Source organism: Anabrus simplex, chromosome 2, assembly GCF_040414725.1.
Source record: "Anabrus simplex isolate iqAnaSimp1 chromosome 2, ASM4041472v1, whole genome shotgun sequence".
NCBI classification, from domain to species: Eukaryota; Metazoa; Arthropoda; class Insecta; order Orthoptera; family Tettigoniidae; genus Anabrus; species Anabrus simplex.
Genome location: NC_090266.1, coordinates 818,701,070 through 818,723,503, shown reverse-complemented (window position 1 = coordinate 818,723,503; position 22,434 = coordinate 818,701,070). Strand labels below are relative to the sequence as shown.

General features: G+C 40.7%; 1 protein-coding gene across 1 annotated transcript in view; it reads left to right on the top strand.

Annotated features, from left to right (window-relative positions):
• The window catches only part of Rgk3 (Rad, Gem/Kir family member 3), a 188,910-nt gene extending 168,940 nt beyond the window's left edge, over positions 1-19,970 (top strand). The window contains exon 4 of the mRNA XM_067139459.2: positions 19,699-19,970. Coding sequence (XP_066995560.1) covers positions 19,699-19,970 — 272 coding nt within the window. The remainder of the gene's footprint in view (positions 1-19,698) is intronic.
• The last annotated feature ends 2,464 nt before the right edge of the window (positions 19,971-22,434 follow it).

Genomic DNA, 22,434 nt, shown 5'->3' with positions numbered 1-22,434 from the left:
GATTCGAACCTACTATCTCCCGGATGCAAGCTCACAGCCGCGCGCCTCTACGCCCACGGCCAACTCGCCCGGTAACAATAAAAGTGTTAAGCAAATAAGCTTCTTAAAAAACTGCTTAAAAATTAGAATATAGTATTTTAAAAGTGTTCGGCTTCTCACAACCGAGCGGAGTGGCTGCGCGTGTTAAACGCGCTGCGGCTGTGGAGCCAAGCTCTGCATTCGGGAGATGGTGTTAAGTTTGCCATGCCTTTTGCCGTTACTTACCTTCCTTCTTCAAAGGGTGGCTGTCCTGAGATCGGTTTTCTATTGTTTCTCCTTTTAACTTCCAGGCAAATGCCGGGACAGTTCCTATTCATAGGCAATAGCTGATTGCTTCCTCCTCCTTACCCAGTTTCATTCACCATTGTTCATTTCATCTTCATTAATTCCTCAACTGAGATTGGCTTCAGGAATGGTATTGGGACATCTTCGGATTGTCTTTACGTCCCACTAACTACTTGTACGGTTTTCGGAGACGCCGAAGTGCAGGAATTTAGTCCCGCAAGAGTTATATTACGTGCCAGTAAATGTACCGACACGAGGCTGACGTATTTGAGCTCCTTCAAATACCACCGGACTGAGCCAGGATCGTACCTGCCACGTTGGGGTCAGAAGGCCAGTGCCCTAACCATCTGAGCTACTCAGTCCGGCTTGGCTGTAAAGACATGCCATATAAGTACATCTCAGCTCATCTACGACCCCGTAACGAGAAACGACGAAGAGCTGTGTTTTGCCATGAATGATGAAAAGGTGATTCTTTTGGTAGAAGATGGAAAGTATTTATGGGACCAACTAGACTCTAATTATACTACCTGTGGGTGGGGGAGGGAAAATGCATCCATGGTACTCCCTGCCTCTCATAAGAGTCCACAGAAAGGGGGAACGTGAAGGGCTCTCAACTTAGTAGTTTGAGTTGGTGACAACGAGGTTTCTACCTGAGTCTGGCATTGTTTACACTTACTTAAGCTTCTCCGAACTCCCTTGCCTCCTTGTTCACTTCCAACCCCGACGGTGTTAAGTTTGCCATGCCTTTTGCCGTTACCTACCTTCCTTCCTCGAAGGGTCCGACCTCTTCAATATTTCCTCTAATACGTGTTAAGAGAGAGGATGGTTGTCCAGTTGTACTTCCTCATAAAACAATGATCACCACCACCAGTCTAATTGTCACATGTGTAATACGCAGATGTTATGGAATGAGGTGACGAGGGACCGGAATCGAACCTGCCAACTAGGGCTCAGAGAGCCAAAGAAACTCAGTCCGCCAAACCGAGTAGAGTGGGCTTTGGCTATCCTTGCAGGTCTGCGTTCGGGACGCGGAGGGTCTGGATCCTGCCCTCGGTTGGCCTGAGAAGGTTTTCCGTGGTTTCATCTTCACCTGCACTGAAGTAAATGCCAGGACAAATTCTTTTATAGGACATGGCGGCCATCCCCTCACCTTCTCCGAACCTCAAATGAGCTCTTCAATTCTCCTTGGTATGAGAATGTCTTCCGAGAACATCTCTCATTTCCATGCAAATACTTAAACTTAATATTTTAAAGTAATGGACCCCCCGGATAAAATATAAGTTAATTAAAATAATTCTAGATTCATGAAGTCTTGTGGGATAGAATTTGTGTTGTGTCTCATATGATGAATTTCAGTGTGTATTTCATCTCATGCATTACTACGGAATTCAAAGTTTAATTCAGATTTATGGTAGAACTAAAAATCACCACTAATAATAATAACAACGAATTTCGAGACCGGGTAAAACAAAAGATCAATGGTCTTGAGTGGTAAATAATATTTGTTGTTTCTTGTGCTCTGTTAACGAATTACGAGCCTGGAATACGGTGATCCTGCGGGAGCAATTTGTGGATTATTTTTGAGAAGCGTGTGTTTTGGGTTACCATGGGTTCTGTGAATTTTGAGCACGTGTTGAGTGATATTTATGTAATTTAGGGTTAATAATAATTTATCGGAACTCACTGACCACGTATCCGGTGACATTCCTGTCTAACCCTACTGATATGCGTGATGATTGTCGACCTGCTATTCTGATTTTAACACTGCTGAATTTCTACCGATCGACGTTGTAATACTCCAGCTATTTTCATTAAAGTGACTGCCATTATTCGATCACATGTCACTGATTGTCGAGCCTGAACTGCACCCCTTCAGAACACGAAATGAATTTTTTTAGCAGTAGTCAGTAGTAGCCATGAAAACAGATTATTTAGGCTATATTCTACGAGGTAGAAGTTACGGGCTGCTACACCTCATGAAAAATTCACAGCCTGTTCCCAGTCATTCAACCGGGTCAGGAATGGAATGAATGAAGTCTCCATCTAGCGGCGAATATATGCCGGCTACCGAAGCCTGTCGCATTCCACTAGGGTGATGATCAATAACTTACAGTTAAAATTAATTTGTTTGGAAAGTGTTGCTGGAAGGAAAGATGACAGGTAAAACCGGAGTACCGAGAGAAAGACCTGTCCCGCCTCCGCTTTGTCCAGCACAAATCTCACATGAAGTGACCGGCATTTGAACCACGGGACCAAGCAATGAGAGGCCAGCGCGCTGCCTACATCTTATATTAAAAGGATAGACAGAAGGCAAGCGAGAAGTTGGTAGACTACGGATGTCATCAAAGACTGGACTTGCATCAACACCACCGAACAACTCTTCAAGTTAGCTAAAGAAAGAGGTGCTTTCTCCAGGGTGATCGCTAACGTCTGGGGGACAGGATATAACATTTGAAGCAGTAGTGTTGGTGGTAGTAGTAGTAGTAGTAGTAGTAGTAGTAGTAGTAGTAGTAGTAGTAGTAGTAGTCGTAGTAGTAGTAGTGGTAGTAGTTTGCCTACGAAGTGAAATGTACCGGCTGATGAGGCCTGCTACGCATGTCTCATTGAATGGCTGTGTAGCACTGTTGGTTAGGGGCTCGTTTCTTTTGGTCATGGTTCCAGGATTGGGTCCTGGTATTTAAAGAGCCTGCCACGTTAAATGGTTGCTATTTCGGGGCAAAATTTTGGCCCTCCATCTTCTTTTATCACGGATAGGAACTGAAAGGACGTCAAATATTTAACATTAGCGTTAGTTCACACCCAGGATTACTAAATGAAAAGCAAATGGGAAAAGCATAGAACACTTTACTGGTTTGCTCATCACTAATATCACCTTGCATTCTCTGCAATTTGAACTCAGGATGGCCTAACGTTACGTCTTCATGGTGGAAATATGATAATCCCTTGCTATAAAGACCTGTGATTACAAATCTTATAAATGAAATTCTAGGGGGTCCGTTGTCTGTAATGTCATTTATTTCGCCAAATCTTCATATATTTATTCGTTTCAAGTCAATTCAACATCGTATAAGTAGTTTTTAGTTTTCTTGTCTTTTTGGCTGTTTTTCTGTTTGTCCGTTTGCCTATTTATCTGTTTGTTCCGCCATCACGGGTGAACTACTGCATGGATTTTGACTAAACTTCATATCCAGGAGCAGGTTTCAATGTGCGTGTCATTTAAAAATCACTGAGGACACTAGGGGTTGGTAGGAAGTCCATAAGAGTCTTTTTCAATTTTCTCTTGCACAACTGAATGTATCTCGACCAAACTTCATATTTAGAGTCTACTCATTCAAGAGAAGATTTCGATATGCATATCATTTAAAAATCACTGAAGAGACTGGGGTTTTATAGGAATACTAGAAGAGCTTTTTCCATTTTCTCTTACACTATTGATTATATCTCGACCAAACTTCATGTTTAGAGTCTACTCATCAGGAGCATTGTTTCAAAACGCATATCATTTTAAAATAACTAAATAGACTGGGGGTTTACAGGAAGACCAGAGTGGTTTTTTTAATTTTCTCGTACGCTATTAATTATATGTAAAATCTGTAGACTATAATATATATCTAGATAAAACTTCATATTTAGAGTCTACTCATTCAAGCAAAGGTTTCGACAGGCATATCGCTTAAAAATCACTGAACAGACTGTGGGTTTTACGAAGACCAGAAGAGATTTTTTCATTTTCTCATACACTATTGATTATATCTCAACCAAACATCGTATTTATAGTCTATTCATCCAGGATCAGGTTTTGATATGCATATCATTTAAAAACATTGAATAGACTGGGGATTTATACTAAGACCAGAAGAGATTTCTTTCCATTTTCTCTTACACTATTGATTATATCTCGACCAAACTTCATGTTTAGAGTCTACTCATCAGGAGCATTGTTTCAAAACGCATATCATTTTAAAATAACTAAATAGACTGGGGGTTTACAGGAAGACCAGAGAGTTTTTTTTTAATTTTCTGGTACGCTATTAATTATAAGTAAAATCTGCAGACTATAATATATATAATATATTCTGTGAAACGCCCCTACATTTTAAATTATTGTTGTACATAATTTCACTTACTCTTCAAATGACGGATAAAATTACTATTTTCTACTGGTTTCATGCTCTGGAGTCAATGACGGATACCCTAGCAGACGTACAGTTATTTGAAGGATCCATAACAGGAGAAAATCAGAGGATGCGTCATATTTCTCTCGGCTTTAAAATAATCCCCACCTAGAGTGTCTGAACACCGAGGTAACATGAGGTAGAACTTTTCCCTTTGGTGTCTGTCTGTCTATTTAGCTATCCGTTTGTATATTCCTAAAAGTGGAAAACTGCTGAACTTATTTCAACCAAACTACGTATCTGGATTCCATTCACTTAGGATTGTGTTATCAGGTGCATACAATGTCCACGTGGAGGTGGAATTTAGAGGAAGATTTTACTGAAATATTTTCGTTAACATTATGTCTATCAAAAGACTGTATACAACAAACGTTTAAGAATATGTTATTTCCGGTACTTTGTGCCATGTGCGTACATGTCGTACGACGGATAATAAAACAGTTGATTACGAAAAATTGATTTTTATTTTTATTTTTAGTCCAAGTCCCGTGGGACATGTCGCGCTTGTCACTTCAAGGTGGGCAACGTTAAAAACTGAGGAGCACTTTCCTATCTTCCATAGGACAGATGTTAAAGGTTGTATCATCAACGTCAGAGCGCCACGACAGTGGTCAGAGATACAATATGCAACTTGAGAACCCATGAATTTCGCACAACTTCGGACCAGGAATTATACCGTACAATAAATTCGGAAATCGTCATCATTCTCTCTCGACTATGTTCAGCTACGTCATATTTTACGTCACTGCCACACGCTTTCGTACGAAAATATCCTTTTAACAAAATGTCGCATTAAACGTGTGAATAGAGCCATGTTACTTCGCATAAATTTCTTAAGGTAACATGTAGTCCTCTGCAAGTTCCCATGCGAAGAACGGGTACAAATTCTAGTCTTAGTATATATTTAATAAGAAGGACAGACATGGCTTCGGACAGTTTGAAACTTTTTTTCTTTTTGAACTGCATAGCACCGTCACTGAGCCCTCTGGGCAACACTTCACACCCCATTAAGATGAAACTGTTAGTGAGTTGGTGATGACATCCTTGACTCCTACTCCTTCAGAAGTTCTCTGTCCGCAATCAAATCTACATGAATTGTCATAATGCAACACTTGCCAGAGCTATTATTTTATATTCTATTGTTTTCTCTTGTCATAAAAACACGTCATGTGCCTTGTGTATTCCCTCATAATCAAGCTGATGTTCAGCATAAGGATCACTCCGTTATTAAGGGGTAGCATATCAACTCCTTACCCGGAGGCCCCGGATTCGATTCCTCGCCAGTCCAAATGTTTTAATTTCGTGTTGAGTGCTGAAATGGGGTAGACTCAGTCTCTTGAGGCCAGACGAGGGTCTGTCTGACAGGTATGGTTAGGGGAACAGAATGGCCACGGTCCTTAAAGGCTGGACAACAGTCGTCTTGACCCTTATATGAAGGACAACAATTATCATATTAAAATAATAAAGTTATTGGTTTTACGTCCAACTAACTACTTTTTTACGGTTTTCGAAGACCCCGAGGTACCGGAATATTGTCCCAAGGAAGTTCTTTTACGTGCCGGTAAATCTACCGACAGGGGGGCTGACGTATTGGAGTACCTTCAAATACTACTGAACTGAGCCAGGACAACAACAGCTACCTTGGTTCACCAAGCCCCTTAAGGGCTGAACAACTGTCATCTTGTTTCGCCTAGCCCTGTAAAGGCTGGACAACAGTATTCTCGGTTAGCCAAGCGCCTCAAATGCTGGATAACTGACATCTTAGTTGGCCAAGACAAGGCACTTAAAGGCTGGACAACAATTACTTTGGTAGATCATGGGTCAAGACCATTAAAGGCTGGAGGACAGTTATCTTGGTTGGCCAATGCCCGCAAAGGTTGGACTGCACTGTCTCGATTTTCCCGGTGTACAAAAAAAAAAAAAAATGTACGGAAAGAAAAACAATAACATTCGCGTCGTCCTGTTGGTAGGTGGAACCATGGATACCTTGAAGATATGGAAGGACGACCGGCCCCAGAATGGTGTTAGCGTAAGTTGCACTTGTAGTGGAACTGACTGGCAATAGAGGCGATTTACTATCGTACCCACAGGCCAGGGCAACCCGTGTTGGTACAGAATGGAGAATTTGAATGAAATCTGACAGACATCCCTTTTCCCTCCAAACGAGTGAGTATGCGGTTCGCATCACGTAACTTTGAGCTTGCATTCGGAAGGTGGTTGGTTCAAATCGCAATGTTACCAGCCCTGAAGGTCGTTTCCCATGGTTTTCCATGTTCGAACCCAATAAATGCTGGGACTGAACATTATTTTAGGCCACAGCTGTTACTTTCCCAAATCTTTCCCATCTTCTCCGTATCGAAAACTTTCGATATGTTAATAAGAGGTTAAAGAAGCAAGTGCCGAATTCAAACATGAACGTAAGTGACCCGGTCATTGCCCACCAAAACCAGGTCAGGAGTCACTGTTCAAGCATCCTGAGCCAGAGTTTACTTGTGGTCGGATGGCCAGTTCCTTTCCGCTCCTCCTCTACCCAACAGCACATGGCTACCCATCCAAGTGGTAACCACGATCAATATTGCTTAACTTTTGAGATCTCACTGGATCCTGTATTTCAACATGGCTACGATGATTTTACCACTAGTAGTAAAAAGCATCTTTTCCCTATCCCTTGCGGACACAATTTAACTTCATCTCTGCCTAATTAGAAGCGTAGTTCGTCCGATAACTCCCACACCACTTACGTCGTTCGTTGCTCCACTGCTACCTTGTATCCCTGTGATGGGCTGTCAATAGGGTTACGTTACAGAAGCGACCGTGCCAGATGTGACCACGCCAAAATCGTGCCGCTAGCGATCGAGTGGATTATGCAACGTGCCGCATGCGACCAGTCAGTCAGTCAGTCAGTCAGTCAATCAAACAGTCACTACTGATCTGTATTTAAGGCAGTCGCCGAACTGGTAGATTGCCGATCGACTGTTTACCTAGTATTTTCTTAAATAATTCAAAGAATTTGGAAATTTGTCGAACATTTCCCTTGGTAATGTATTCCAATCCTTAACTCTTCTTCCTATAAACGAACATTTGCCCAAATTAGTCCTCTTGAATTCCAACGTCATTTTCATATTGTGATCTTTCCTACTTTTAAAAGCCCACTCAAACTTATTCGTCTTCCTATACCAATCCTCGTCATCTCTCCTCTAACAGGTCGTAACATACCACTTAATCGAACAGCTCGTCTCCTTTCTCCCAAGTCTTAACATAACGGGGCAAGTTACAGACCTGAATATTACGGCATTGTGTTACTCCCTTCAAGATCTACTGTGTTAATTTGGTGCATCAGTTACCCTCCGCACTGTATATACCGTACTGGAATATGCTTGGATTATGTAACATGAGCTCACTAAACTTCTTACGATTACCTTGAACGTTTTTAAATTGTATACATTTAGCACATGACTTTTAGTGCCGGGAGTGTCAGAACACATGTTCGGCTCGCCAGATCTGTAGCTGCTTTTCCCGGTACACCCCATGAGAGTGAGCTACATTTACTACTGTGTGAGGGTGTAGTCTGTGAGTGTTGGTGGAGCACGGGCTAGGAATGGGAAGGGAGTGATCACGGGCATGAGAAAGGTACATTCTCGTCATTCGTCTGGAAGTGAATATGGAAAACTACGAAAAAACATTTTCGGGTATGGCCGACGGCGGATTCGAACCCAGCTGTCTCCCGAAGTAGCGGTAAGAGTCAGTGCCGCAACGCCCTGAGATAACCTATTTGGTACCTTTCCCCAGATACGGAAACGCAGCTCCACATATGAACATTTTGTAGGAAAAAGCGTAAACACATCACCACATTTTGTGTTATAAAAATTACCATTTCCCCCAAGCACCTTAGGAAGATACTACTCTGTCATTTCTGTTTCCCGAAAATCCAGGGATTGATCGTGATGATCCCCAAGAAATGTATTTATACATTAGGTAACCGTAAAACAAATATAATATCTCCTGCATTATTTATGAGCCATCTGTATTTTCTCTGGAGAAGGACTATATCTTTTTATGGCATTCCAAAACATACATTACACTGATTTCGTTTTTTACGACGAGTTCTTGAGTTGTTTTTTTTCTAGTTGCTTTACGTCGCACCGACACAGATAGGTCTTATGGCGACGATGGGACAGGGAAGGGCTAGGAGTGGGAAGAAAGCGGCCGTGGCCTTAATTAAGGTACAGCCCCAGCATTTGCCTGGTGTGAAAATGGGAAACCACGGAAAACCATTTTCAGGGCTGCCGACAGTGGGGTTCGAACCTACTATCTCCCGAATACTGGACACTGGCCGCACTTAAGCGACTGCAGCTATCGAGCTCGGTGAGTTGGTTTTAGATATTACGTTTGTGTTTGATGTAGGCCTACGCATGTTCTATTTAAATTTCCGTCATAGAAATGTACTCATTAATTAATATTTAGAAACCTTTCGCGGAATCGTTGGGATTGTTCTCCGTAAAGCTTTATATATGCTGTATTTCCCGACGACTATTTCAGTGTACCTAATTAAATGCTGTGCACGATTTTCGGTTATAGTAGTTCTCTATCTGAAGATAATTTTTAAAAAAAGAACAAGGTAGAATTTCATTTCCTACCGTGTAAGCAGTACTATGAATTTTTTGGCCTATTTTCTAACTTTTACTGATTCTGGTTTGACTTACCTCATTTTGGATGACGGCATAGCTTATTAAAATGAAAACTACCGGGCGAGTTGGCTGTGCGCGTAGAGGCGCGCGGCTGTGAGCTTGCATCCGGGAGATAGTAGGTTCGAATCCCGCTATCGGCAGCCTTGAAGATGGTTTTCCGTGGTTTCCCATTTTCACACCAGGCAAATGCTGGGGCTGTACCTTAATTAAGGCCACGGCCGCTTCCTTCCAACTCCTAGGCCATTCCTATCCCATCGTCGCCATAAGACCTATCTGTGTCGGTGCGGCGTAAAACCCCTAGCAAAAAAAAAGATGAAAACTGGGTTGTCAACACGAGTCACATCCGGCGCGCTTACAGATTAGGCGGTCGCTAGTGGCACGGTCGCGTCTGGCACGACACCGTCAAGGGTGGCGGATGTGAACGTGGTCCAAATTGTAACAAATGGCAACGTAGGCCTCCTGTAACAGCTGACGTAGGAGAACAACAGCGGTGGCATGCTTCTGACGACCAGATTCTTCTCTTCGTGTGTTACGTCAATTTCTCCACAATTCTCTATAGATTTTGACAACGACAGCCACGCTGTACCCAAACTATACACGATAACATTAAGCACACCTTATGAATATAACGCCATAGCGTATTTTCTGATAGTTACCGTGCATTGTGAAACTATCTGCTGTGACGTCAGCACGTCCTTGCTAGACGAGCTCTTAATGCACAGGGGGTAGAAATATAGAGTCCACTCCGCAAGGATTTCTTCATAATATTTTAGTTTCATTGCTGCTATTCTTACATACAAATGATTAAATTAAATTAAAAACATCCATATTGTATTTACGAAGTAGAAGTAGTCTAAAAATAATTAGTAGTAAGTACAGTATTTAACTTAGATCTAGTCTTGCAAGGATACAATTAGTTAAATTTTCATTTAGTATTTTTATTAAGCTTACTAGTATTTTTACATTCTTATTTCTTTCGTTGTGTATTGAATTTTTTTTCCTCAAACCTGTATTATGTAGGCAGTTACTTTTTCTTTCATTCTTCTTTGCATGTATATATTCATATTTTTGTCTTAAAAATTAGTGTTATTTGTAGTTCTTAGTATTTTAAGTTAATCAATGTCATTGTATGGAATAATAATAATATGTGTGTGGTTAAGTGTAAGAAAGGGCCAAGAGCCCTAACTTCGCCACAGAAAATCTATCTATCTATCTATCTATCTATCTATCTATCTATCTATCTATTCTGGAGGAAGGATGTGTTCATTACGCCTGCCAGAGTCCAACCTACCCGCCCCTAGAAGTATATTTACTTTTATGACTTAAAGTAGTGGTCCAGGCGCCATTATCCATTGCTTCTACCTAGGATCACGGATTCACGGGCATTAGCCGACGTTACCAACCACTGCAAAAGAAAAAAGACTCAGAAAACACGCGAAGTTTGTAAGTGTCATGGCGTCGGACGGTAACCTGACATTTCTCAATTCCTCCTTTAATCTTGGGGCTTACCGCAAGAAATAAAGGTCATTTGTTAGCTTTAACGTATTTATGTACATCCAGGCCAATCTCTGTCATGAGAACAGTGACCCCGAAGGGGTCACACTCCCTTCGAGAGGCTCTTTTCTATTGCCGCGGAGCGTACTGACCGCATGGCAAAGAAAAAAAATATAGCCATATCAAACCAACTCCAACAGTTGGCACCTCTACTTACCTCATCGCTACTAGTGGAAAACTACGTGTTAAACAAAGGACAGTCACTTCGCGTGCGCCACATAGTGTTGCCTCGTGTTACTAACATTGCGGAGTAGACTCTATAGCTTTGCCTGCACAGGGATAGACACCTCACATGGCTGGGGTTTAATTCGGTGGAGAATATATTTCTCAAGGACAATTTCATATCATCATTCGCATATTTTCGTACTGACGTCAAGAAGAAAGACGACGAAGGTAATCTGCAAGGAAGTCTTATAAGGCCTCGGTTTATATAGTCCATTTTGGTAAATTCAAAATTGTTCCCGTGCGAAGCAAGGATGAGTCGCTGGTTGCGTTTCATTCAATACTACCAGCAACAACGATTGCTGAAGGTAATTCCTTCACAGTACTAGAGCTCTTCAGCATAATAGGGGGTTAAATATATGAATACGGAGAAAAGCTTGACAGTAGCAATTGATAAGCAATATAAGAGGTGAGGCCGGAAATTTGGCCTGTACTTTAAACATAGGATCTGCCTATGATAACCACAACCAAACTGAATTGTTAACACATTCACTATCATGCTCAGCGGTGTGTGTTGGTTCTCCGTGAATCAGTCATCTTTTTTCAATTGTATACTAGTTACACAGTTACATTTAACCTTTAATAACCTATATTAAAAAGTAGTGGATAGAACTGGGTGAAATATTCCGATTGCCTCTACTACCGGTTTACGGTGTGGTAACTAGTATAACGATTCCCGGTCAGCAGAGGAATGTTTTTCAATCTCCGTGAGAGAGTGAAAGAATGGATTGAAATATTGTACGAAATGTTGAAAAGAGTATCTGGAATTTTCTGGGAGTAGTCATGCGTCATGTTCTTTCCGCGATACTGGAGATTCCTTGGCAGGGATGTAACTACACTACATCGGTGTTGGCAACAATGGTCACAGAAAGGCACCGTGGTCCAGCCACACACAAGCCACTACGGAAAAACAAGACCGCCGTATTGGCGGCATGGCTGTGGTGCGTCGTATTGCACTTGCAACAGCCATTGGACCTTAAGTTGGCATCACTGTGACACAGCGAGCTGTAACAAATCGATTATCTGTCCTCGTGCCAGTGATGGCACTATGTTGGTAAGGAGGAGACCAAGTGAGCACTTGGTACCAAGCTGTCTGCGGCGTCGACAAACTGGACCTACACCATGAGTTATGATCTGGAGAGCAATTTCCTTGGACAGCAAGAGAACTCTCGTCGTTATCCTGAGAGCATTGATAGCGGATTTGTGCGTCAGACTGGTTATTGAACCGGTTGTGCCGCCATTTATTCGCAGTTCTCAAGGAGGTGTTTTCCAACAGTATAACTCTCGTCCTCACACACCTGATGTCACACAACGTGTTCTACAGAGTGTCGACCAGTTGCCTTGGCCTGCGAGATTACCTGACCTTTCGCCCATATGGGACATTATGGTGCGTCAAATCCAGCGTCATCCAATACCAGCATTAGCTGCTGCTGATTTGACTGACCAAGTGCAACAGGCGTAGAAGTCCAGCCCACAAAATTACATTTACTCAAAATCGTGGTGACCAGAGTGGTTATTAATACACCTTTTTTTGCTATTCGCTTTATGTCGCACCGACACAGGTAAGTCTTATGCCTGGTGTGAAAATGGGAAACCACCGAAAAACATCTTCAAGGCTTCCGACAGTGGGGTTCGAACCTACTATCTCCCGGATGCAAGCTCACAGCTGCGCGCCCCTGACCGCACGGCCAACTCGCCCGGTTATTAATATACCACCATGTCTTCTCGCGCATACTGAACCAGTGACCTGGAATCTGTAATCAAAGGAATATGTTATACTTAGCCTAAACTAATGTCTTCTTAGCGTTGTAATTTCATTTTCCGCCAGCGTATTTTGCCATCGCAAAACATTTCGTCCAAATGCTCTCAATTTCCACAGAACTCTTGTAAACCTCTTATGGTGCCGATAACACGCAGAGGAAGACATACTCACGTCTTGTATACGAGATACAGTTATCCCTAGTTATAACGCCATCCTTTGTTCTGAGTGTAGTTGGCCCAATAAGAAAGGTGGCATCAAATCGAGATCACGTTTTAAATTAATTGAATGACTCATGCTATGGAGTGATAGGCCGTATAATGTACAGGGATTATCTAGAATAGTATTAAGTCAAAATTTAATTTATGTAGGTACAGTATTTTGTGTTCGTACAATACCATAAAAAATGTTACATGCAAATTTTATACGGTTATCATAAGCAAAGTAAAACACATTTATTCAGGTATGAAAAATGATTTAAATGGAGCATACAGATACACAGACGGGACAGAAGTTCGTGACAGGTCAAGGTGAGCTACTACCAAGCTCTTTACCCTGAAATTGCTTTGTCCAGGGTTCCAAAGGTATTCTCAGAAGCAGTCTATATTGTTAATCCGTAATAAAATACCTATTGTATGCCATTATTCTGCATCCAGAGCAGGTACAGTAAATCCCTTGGGCTACGTTAATCGAGATAATGAGCTACTAATGAGGATCAGTATCATCCAGACTGTTCACGTTCCTAAAGGATTGGGTAAAAACCATGCTCCCATTTGATGATATTTTTTGGGTTTCTGCCGATAATCTTAAATCAACAGCTGGCGATATACCGAGTACAGTTTGAACACTGTACGACACTTGTGTACCTGTGCTACCAATGGCGGATAGCGGTAGGCAGGGGTGGCATTGTATAGAGGTAGTTGCTATGCTACTTTAATTAGCAATATCTGTTCGTTGTTCACTGTTGGCGAAAACTGAGGGTGGTGTATATCAGGCGGCGATATATATGACTTCATACAAATTCGACCCTGTTCGATTTCAGATATGTCGAAACCGATGGAAACTAACTTACCTTCACCTGCAATTAATTGCGAATATTCACATCATTACCACAGCACAGCAACAACAGTTATCAGCAGACATCACGTACACTAAGTGTTCGGATTTGTTGACTATCATATGTCAAGACAGCCAAAACCGGGTCCAGATATTTAAATAGAGAATTTTACTCTGTTTTACTTTTCTAGTGTGTGAATGGAATAAGGGAATGTAAATATTTACTTATTTTAATACTTACATTCAAATTATGTATAAAATGTGGCACGTAGTACCCACACCTCCTTCCGTGCTGTACGCCACTCAAGTAGAATTTTCGGGTTATAAATCAGAATAATTTTTCCGAAAGCACCAATTTCTTAACGGGACATGTTTCGTCTTAACTGTAGGTGGTACTGTCTGAAAATCGATATTCGGTCAATGTTATTCCTAGTGGGAGTTTGAAATGTGTTAACGAGGTACGATTTCTTTTGGAAAACTAACATAATTTCCTTCAGTTCAACATTTTTCTAGTTCTTGATGCAGTTTTCTCCTAAATCGTTAATGCTAAGAGATTGGAATTTCAACAGCATGTTCATCTATTATACATGTATCAATATAATAAGGGTATTTTAAAATAAATTATGTACACAATATAAATATATTGCCATTTAATCCATTTTTGAAAAGGGGCTTTCTGAAGGACAACCGATTAACATTTCGTAAGACTGCTTTATATTGTTATTAATAAAGGTTCAAATTGAAAGTAATAAGAGTTTCAAATTTAATCTTGATCCAGTCTTGAGAAAAGTGTTCATAAAAATGTAAAATTAAACATGGAACAGAAACAAACTTTATTTTTCTGCAGAAACCTCTTAGAGAAACAATTTTAAGGACAGCTACTGACAGAGCTTAGACTCAGGCATTTGGAAATGCAGTATCTAGATTCTGTTGCTCTATATTTTAATTAACCTTGAGAAACTCCACGCATAAGAAATTTAAGTATCCGCCACAGTTCTTTCGGTAAGATGTAAAACTAATGCTCGACTTCCCATTTAAACCATGTGCGAGAATTTTGCTACACTCAGAAAGGGAAACTTTTCTTTCAGTTTTGTTACAATTTCTTTTAAGTCGCACTGACACAGATAGATCTTAGGTAACGATGCGGTAGGGACGGGCTAGGAGTGAGAAGGAAGTAAACCTGGCCTTAATTATGCTACAGCCCCAGCATTTGCCTGGTTTAAAAATGGGAAACGACGGAAAACCACCTTCAGGGCTGCCGACAGTGGAGTTCGAACCCTCTATTTCCTGAATGCAGAAAAGACAATTTGACCAGTTCTCGAACTTCGCAGAAGCAAAGATTTCATGACTTCTAAAATTAAAGAAAAACTCTCTCACACTCTGTTCACGATGTAAACTAGGATATATTTAGCAGTCCATTTGGCAATGGCTGTCCTCAACAATCTAAGCAATTTTGGGGTTTGGCAGTTTCCACGTGTTATATCAAGAAATGAATGAACGACTTGAAAGATATGAACCTAAACATTTCGTCTTAACGCTGAAACAATAATTACATTAATTTTTCAAACACATTTACTGCATTTGATAGCTACGTGTCCGTATATAAGCACCTTAACTCGCAGTCTACAGTAGGAATAAGGAACTGTATTGTTCAGCGATCTGAATTTCAACCCCGAGTCTTACAGTAGCTATTGTTCGTATGTTCTTCCCAGGTCCTTCCAAATTCTTTCTGGAAACATCTCGGATCCAAGACACAAGTAATATTGCAAGGCTCTCTGCAATAACAAGATAAGTACTGTAAAGCAGCTTTAAGTGTTTCCACTTCTTATAGTGCCAACGGCCGTAGCCGTGTTGAAACACCGGATCCCGTGAGCTCTCCGAAGTTAAGCAACGTTAGACGTGGTCAATATTTGGATGGGTTGCCACGCGCTGTTGAAGGGGGGTTAAGGGAATGGAGGAGCGGAAAGGAACTGCCCACCCTACCGAACGTAAACTCCGGCTCAGGCACACCTCTGCGGAGGTTCGGACCTGCCTTCGGGCAGAATACACCCTTACCTTACCTTCTTATATTGAGGTAGGCCTACGGCAGATGCAGCGCCAGGAGCTGCGTGCCTACCCCTCATCCAGAGGAGTCGGGTTCGATATTCTCCCAGTCCTGGGATTTTAATTCTGGACTGAAGGCTGGAACAGCCTCGTGAGACCAACTGAAGCGCTGTCTGATATGAGAGTTAGCGTAAGCGCGAAGAAGTCACGAAATACAAGGAATACAGCTGAAAATGTCACGGTGACCATGTGGCACTCTAGTATGTGAAGGCCACCTTACTGGATATCAGTCCTCTCGACACGCCAAGGCCCGAAAGCTTTGTTGCACTTCGAGTTGCTCTTGTACTGTAGATATAGCTTTTCCTTTTCCAGAGCGATATTGCAGGTTTCCTTACCATAAAACTGCCTTTTAAACGTTAAAACTGTTATTTCGAGGACGCTGAGGTGCCGGAATTTTGTCCCGCAGGAGTTATTTTAAGTACCAGTAAATATACTGACACGGGGCAGACGTATTTGGGTACCTATAAATAAAACTGAACTGAGACAGGATCTAACGTACCAGTTTGGACTCAGAAAGAGTTCTGTAAGGTTGAAAGGAATGAGACACGCTCGTGCATTTGGAGTGCTGGCTGGGTTCAATCGGAAAAACAATAAGCAACGCATTACATCAGGTAATATTGAATACTGAATAAGTTCTATTATCATACTAGAGGTTGTATATTCGTGACAACATGTATTCGTCGTGAATATTTATTTCTGCAATTACGAAAGCTCCATTCCAGGTATAGCGATAACAATTTGCAAATAAAGAAGACCGGTAGTAGAATAGTTATAGCCGAGTGGCATGGCTACTGGCCATGATTGGAGTTTTGAGATGGAAAGTCACATCCTGGTGTCTTAGATTCCACAGAAAATTGGAGGTCCCCTGGCTATGACGACAGCATCAACAGTCACGTAATACTACGAGCTTGCTTGATTTTGCCTGTGTTACTGATAAAACTCAACTGTCCGTATGATACACGTCCGAGCGTAAGAATAGCGTTCGGTACTTAACAATAACAATCGACACTGTCGCGAATCAAACCCTATCGTATAGTGCTTGGTACCCTGAAGCTCGAAGACCGTGATGCCGGATCCGGGAAGTTTACCTTTGATAATGGAGATTTGTGATCTTTGGATCTTTGGATCTTTGATCCATTCGCTGCTCATGGTGAAAGTTAAATGTCTGCTTTGATTATTTTGTGAACTCTAATGGTGACCAAGATTAGTCGAGAAAGGTTGCTTGTAAAACCTGTGGAAACAGAACCCAGTGCAGCGTGACGTCATTGTCAGACCATGGCATGATGACAGAGCGGGAACCTGCGGTGACAGAAGAGGCAATGGCAACAACTAACGACAGCCGATTACGTATTTGAGCATCACTAGTAATTAATGCCACAAATGCATCAACTGAAAGTGGCAGGTATACAGTGACAAATATAAAACCGTGACATTCAACTGGTGACAACCTTTGATCTCAGAATTGTATCCAGTAAATTAATGTTATTGCAGCTGTAAAAATCTGACATATCAGATGTAATAGTGTGCTGTTGATTGACAGACGTTATGTTCAAACGATCTTTAACAATTTACTTCCTTGACCGGAAGAAGACACTGTGAATATTATGTATATCCAATATCTACTGCTCCGATTTCTATAGCTACAAACTAATTTACTACGGGTCTCCGTGATTTAAAAAAAAATGCCTCTTCAGTGATGCTTGGGCCATCTATGACAGCTGATGGCGAAGCTGTTGAGGATCCAACCAGCCTTAGGGCTGAAGACTGAACATACATACATGCATACATACATCAGTCACAAACAAGGTTCCAGTCAACCAATGGAGCCATATCTTAGCTGCAGATACACTCTGTTTCATTTGAAAATACTCGTTTCTTGCAAGGAAGCATTCAAAGGTACAGAATAACTTATTAACAAATCTGAAACAAAAAACTAGGTTGATGTAATTCAACCAGTCCTTGTATGAAGTATGTTCAATTAATTTATTTCTGCTAAGAACCAATTCACATTTAAAATCCTAGTGGATTCCATTCTGATCATTCTTTTCAATCTATCAATGGAGAACCACACAACAGCCATAAACACATTGTTTGCACTTTGAAATAAATGTTATGGCAGGAGTAAAATTGGACAAATTATACATAGGTAATAACAGTGTGCTGTTGACAGACGTCATGTTCAAAAGTTTTCTAACAATTTACTTGCTAGACCAGAGGAGAAACTCTGAACAAAATGTAAAACTATTTTCAGCGAAAAGATAAAGTAACAAGAGATAAGAAACCAACAGATGATAGATACTTTAGGAACAGCAAGATATTGCACAGTTCGTGTTCCATATTTAAACTTGCCGAGTTATGTAAGAAAAATTTGAGAAATTATGAACTCCAAAGTAATATACTCATCGTTTGTAAGCATATATCTCAGAAAAACCTGCTCAAGAACTTAGAATAACATTTTTCATTTTCTGGACATTTTATTACGAGTATTTGAATATCGTGACCTCTCTTGAAGCTAGCCTCTGTTGGCTGCGGTAAATTTTCTCTAACCAACCACCCCCGCCCCCCTTTATACAAATATGAATACAATATATCAATGGTCAGTGCATATTTTAACATCAAAGCCAACATAAACTTATAAACTCCACTGCGAGAAAAGTTCCCGAACCACTGCTAGGTGCATGTACTATACTTTTCTCGCAAGGATGGGCCGTGCTGTGTTTACTGAAAACTGCGAGTTAGTGCTGTGGCAGGTAGCGTTGTGTTTGAGTCACAGAAATATTCAGGACAATACGAACACCCAATCCTCGCTTTTTTCATGATTGAAACTCCACAACCTGCATGAGAATCGAACCCGGGAGCCAGAAGCTCGAAGGCCAAGATGCCGCAGCCGGGCAGTTCACCTTTGATTTGCATGCAGTGGAGATTTGTGATCTTTTTTTTTCTCTAATTTCTTTGGGTATACTTAAGTGAAGGCATATCAGCCTGTTTCGGTTTTCTTAAGAACTAATTTCAACAGTTCTACTTTTAGGTCACTTTCACAGTAAAATATTCAGAGTACATAAATGAAGTTCCAATATTCCACTCCGTATCTCTTTTGGAGCTCTCCATCCGGATTTGTCTAGTTAAAATCTATTTCGGGAAAGTATGACATTTTACACGTCCTTTTTTTTATATATCCCTTCATATTAATGAGATTGTTCGTATATAAAGCCACAGTACACCTCGTTCGTGCCATTGCAGATTACTGCTAAATAAGCTAATAAGAAATTATTTGATATTTCACAGTACAGATTCTTTACACACTAAAAGGAGTAGTCCACTTTACAATTACTTAAGACTTGCTTATTCCTATAGATATGACACTTGTATAACACATATAAAGCCACTGCTAAACTACACTGAAACTTGAGGCGATTACAGACTGACTTCTAACCAAAAAACACGGCTGTCAATATTATCACATGAGTCGTTAGACGGACTTGAGTAGGTCTTGCGATTAAGTCATTGAACGCCGGGGGATACTCATGCGTGGGGAACGAGACAACCTGTTCTATACTAGCCTTTCATGATGACCACTCGGTGATATTATAGCTCTTATCCCCTACACATCATCTCCCTGTTCAAAGACGTTGCTTTTCATACCAGCCGTCGTTTTCCTACGGACGAGATTCTCTATGAACAGTCAGTATTCTACTCATGACACTTTAACCGTCATCAACAACATTGTGCTCCCGTTCTCCAAGTAGGAGTGTTCTTCGTCAGTGTACCTTCTGTAACACTACATTAGAATGATATGTTTCATTGTTGTTTGTTTCAGATGGGAAATGCCTGGCATGCACATTTCGAGCCAAGTTTATAGAAATCTCTGTTGGCATCAGCCATAACGTGGATGAATTACTGGTGGGCATCCTGAACCAGATCCGACTGAAACAGTTCCACGCTGTTCTGTCAGACCGCGAAGGCTCCCCTCACTGGTACAAGAGTCGAGGAGTGGTACGAGCCAGTATGAAAGCTCGCCAGATGTTCACATGGCTCTTCGGCAAGGAGGATTCCAAGTTCAAGAATTGCGAAAATCTCCACGTGCTCTAGGTGTATATTTGTTTAATTTTGTACATATAGATTCATGGTCTCTGCTGAAGACGGTGTCAAAAATATAGGTACGGTATTCTCCTGGAACTTGTACTGAAACTTTCATTGTGGAAGTTTCTGTTTGATATTTATAGGAACAGTCACCGAATCTGGTACGTGTTCCTCTCGTAATTCATTGCACTCGATTCCTTTCGAATTACTAGAGAAACATGGACTGAACCTTACTGTCATACCTGACCGGTAGATTATAGAATGATATAGCATGTTTCATTTGTTATGGTGTTCCAGTGATGTGTTGGCTGTGTTTGAATTATTTTGGAACTAAGGCTGTTTGGATATTACGAATCACGTGTCAGTGTCAGATAGATCAGTGTGAACAGACTAGTTCACGCAGGTGATGATAGTGTGATCTGTATCAGTTCTTTTACATGAAAACACATAAAGGAGCAGAAGTTCTTGCGTAACACGCTGAATAAGTCATTCAGGATGTAAGACAGGAACAGGAGACAACAGTTAATTACAACGTGAAAACCGCACCACACAATACACTGTTATACACTGCAATTCTTCACGTGATAACATTAACAGTGAAGAGTGATCTCTCTCATTATGTGACATAAACGTACTTCTATTGGAACGGTTCAATTTTTTCTAGTAGACGTAACATTGGGGTTTCAGAAAGCACAGAATTACAAATGTGCATTTTTATTTCCACATTTTAGAAACAGTCAATCATTGAATGTATTGAGTCAAACAGGATAAACTTATCTCTGTATCGCAGGAAATTCACCGTATCAGCAACACATGTACAGTTCATAAAACACACTTTGTCCTTTGAGAAATGGCAGTTTTACATTCGACTTTCTTTGTATGATAATGCTGAGTTATTTTCACGATAGCGTCTTAGAAAGGACTAATTACTGAAAATTTATATAAAATTGCTGATTTGTAATAATAATAATAATAATAATAATAATAATAATAATAATAATAATAATAATAATAATAATAATAATAATAATAATTGTTAAATTTGGTATAGAGGTTTCTCTTAGATCGTAAGTAACAATTGAAAAGTTCAAAATCGAAGGGTTAAAAATAATTCAGCTAAAGCTCTAAAATGGGCAATCGTTAAATGTGACAGGTCACGGGCTATTGTAGTAAATACTTTTAACGTCTCTTGGTAGTGTGCATAGAGGAAATTAACACCAAAAAGGGAAGTAATCATTGGCAACTTTTATTGGTGTTCCATTAGTTAAAGAACAAGGATGTTCTCTCATTGTTCTTTCTTATGCGCAAAAGAAAAATAAAGTATTAACAAACAAAAAACCGTTCGAAAGAAGAATAATTCCGGGAAAAATTTGCTACGCTCCTATAACTTACTTACAGTATGAATCTAAGCTATTGCATGGTTGTAGTTGGAGAAAAACGATTTACTTACATTTTACAAACAACAAAATATGTGGAGCACCTTGCTTATATAAAAATAGAATGATTTTAATTATTTTATTATTAATGAACATGAACTTCAGTACTTCACTCTTATACCTTATTACGCGGTAACATAAATTGTACGACAATTCTGAGGTGGTAAAGGCGTGTTCAATTCAAGTAGAAGGATGTGGGTTCGATTCCCCCACATCTGGAGCGGCACATAACCCTGAGGTTCACTCAGCCTGCACCAAAAGTGGGTACCTGGTTAATTCCCGGGAGCACTAAGTACCGAGGTTGCAGGAGATGGAAGCCTTTACCTTTCACTCCTCAAAGGGTCTCCATGGTCTGTATAGAGATGATTTTGCTTGCAGAATAGGTAATGTGCGTAAAAATGTCCATATTTACCGTTATTGTAAGTCGATGTTGTACTTACATCCGTTCAAAAAATTCCCACCTAGTGGCCATGATCATTAAGGGATTAAGTCTATATGGTCTGGCACAGTAGTTAGCCAGCAGGGTAGGAGAGTTGATGGAATTTAATTTCTAATCACTAGAGTGCGTGCCAAAAGCCTGCGTTTAATTCCAGACCTCTCCACAGTGTTTATATGCAGTGAGAGAATATGACGCTAATAACGGTGATTCCCGTCGGATGGGGACATTAAGTCTTGAGCAAAACTCTTGGTGATATTCGACAGGAGTAGGCTATGTGCCGACACCACGTTTCAAACTCTCCATACCACATTACCATCACACACACACACACATACACACACACAAAGAGAGGGAGAGAGGGACCGAGCGCGCAGGCTGCCCATGGCCATCAGCTATTAAGATCTGCACCAGGTCTCTCAGTAGTTGGAGAAAAACGATTTACTTACATTTTACAAACAACAGAATATGTGGAGCACGTTCCTATAACTTACTTACAGTATGAATCTAAGCTATTGCATGGTTGTAGTTGGAGAAAAACGATTTACTTACATTTTACAAACAACAGAATATGTGTTATGCATTATAAGTGACTACTGAT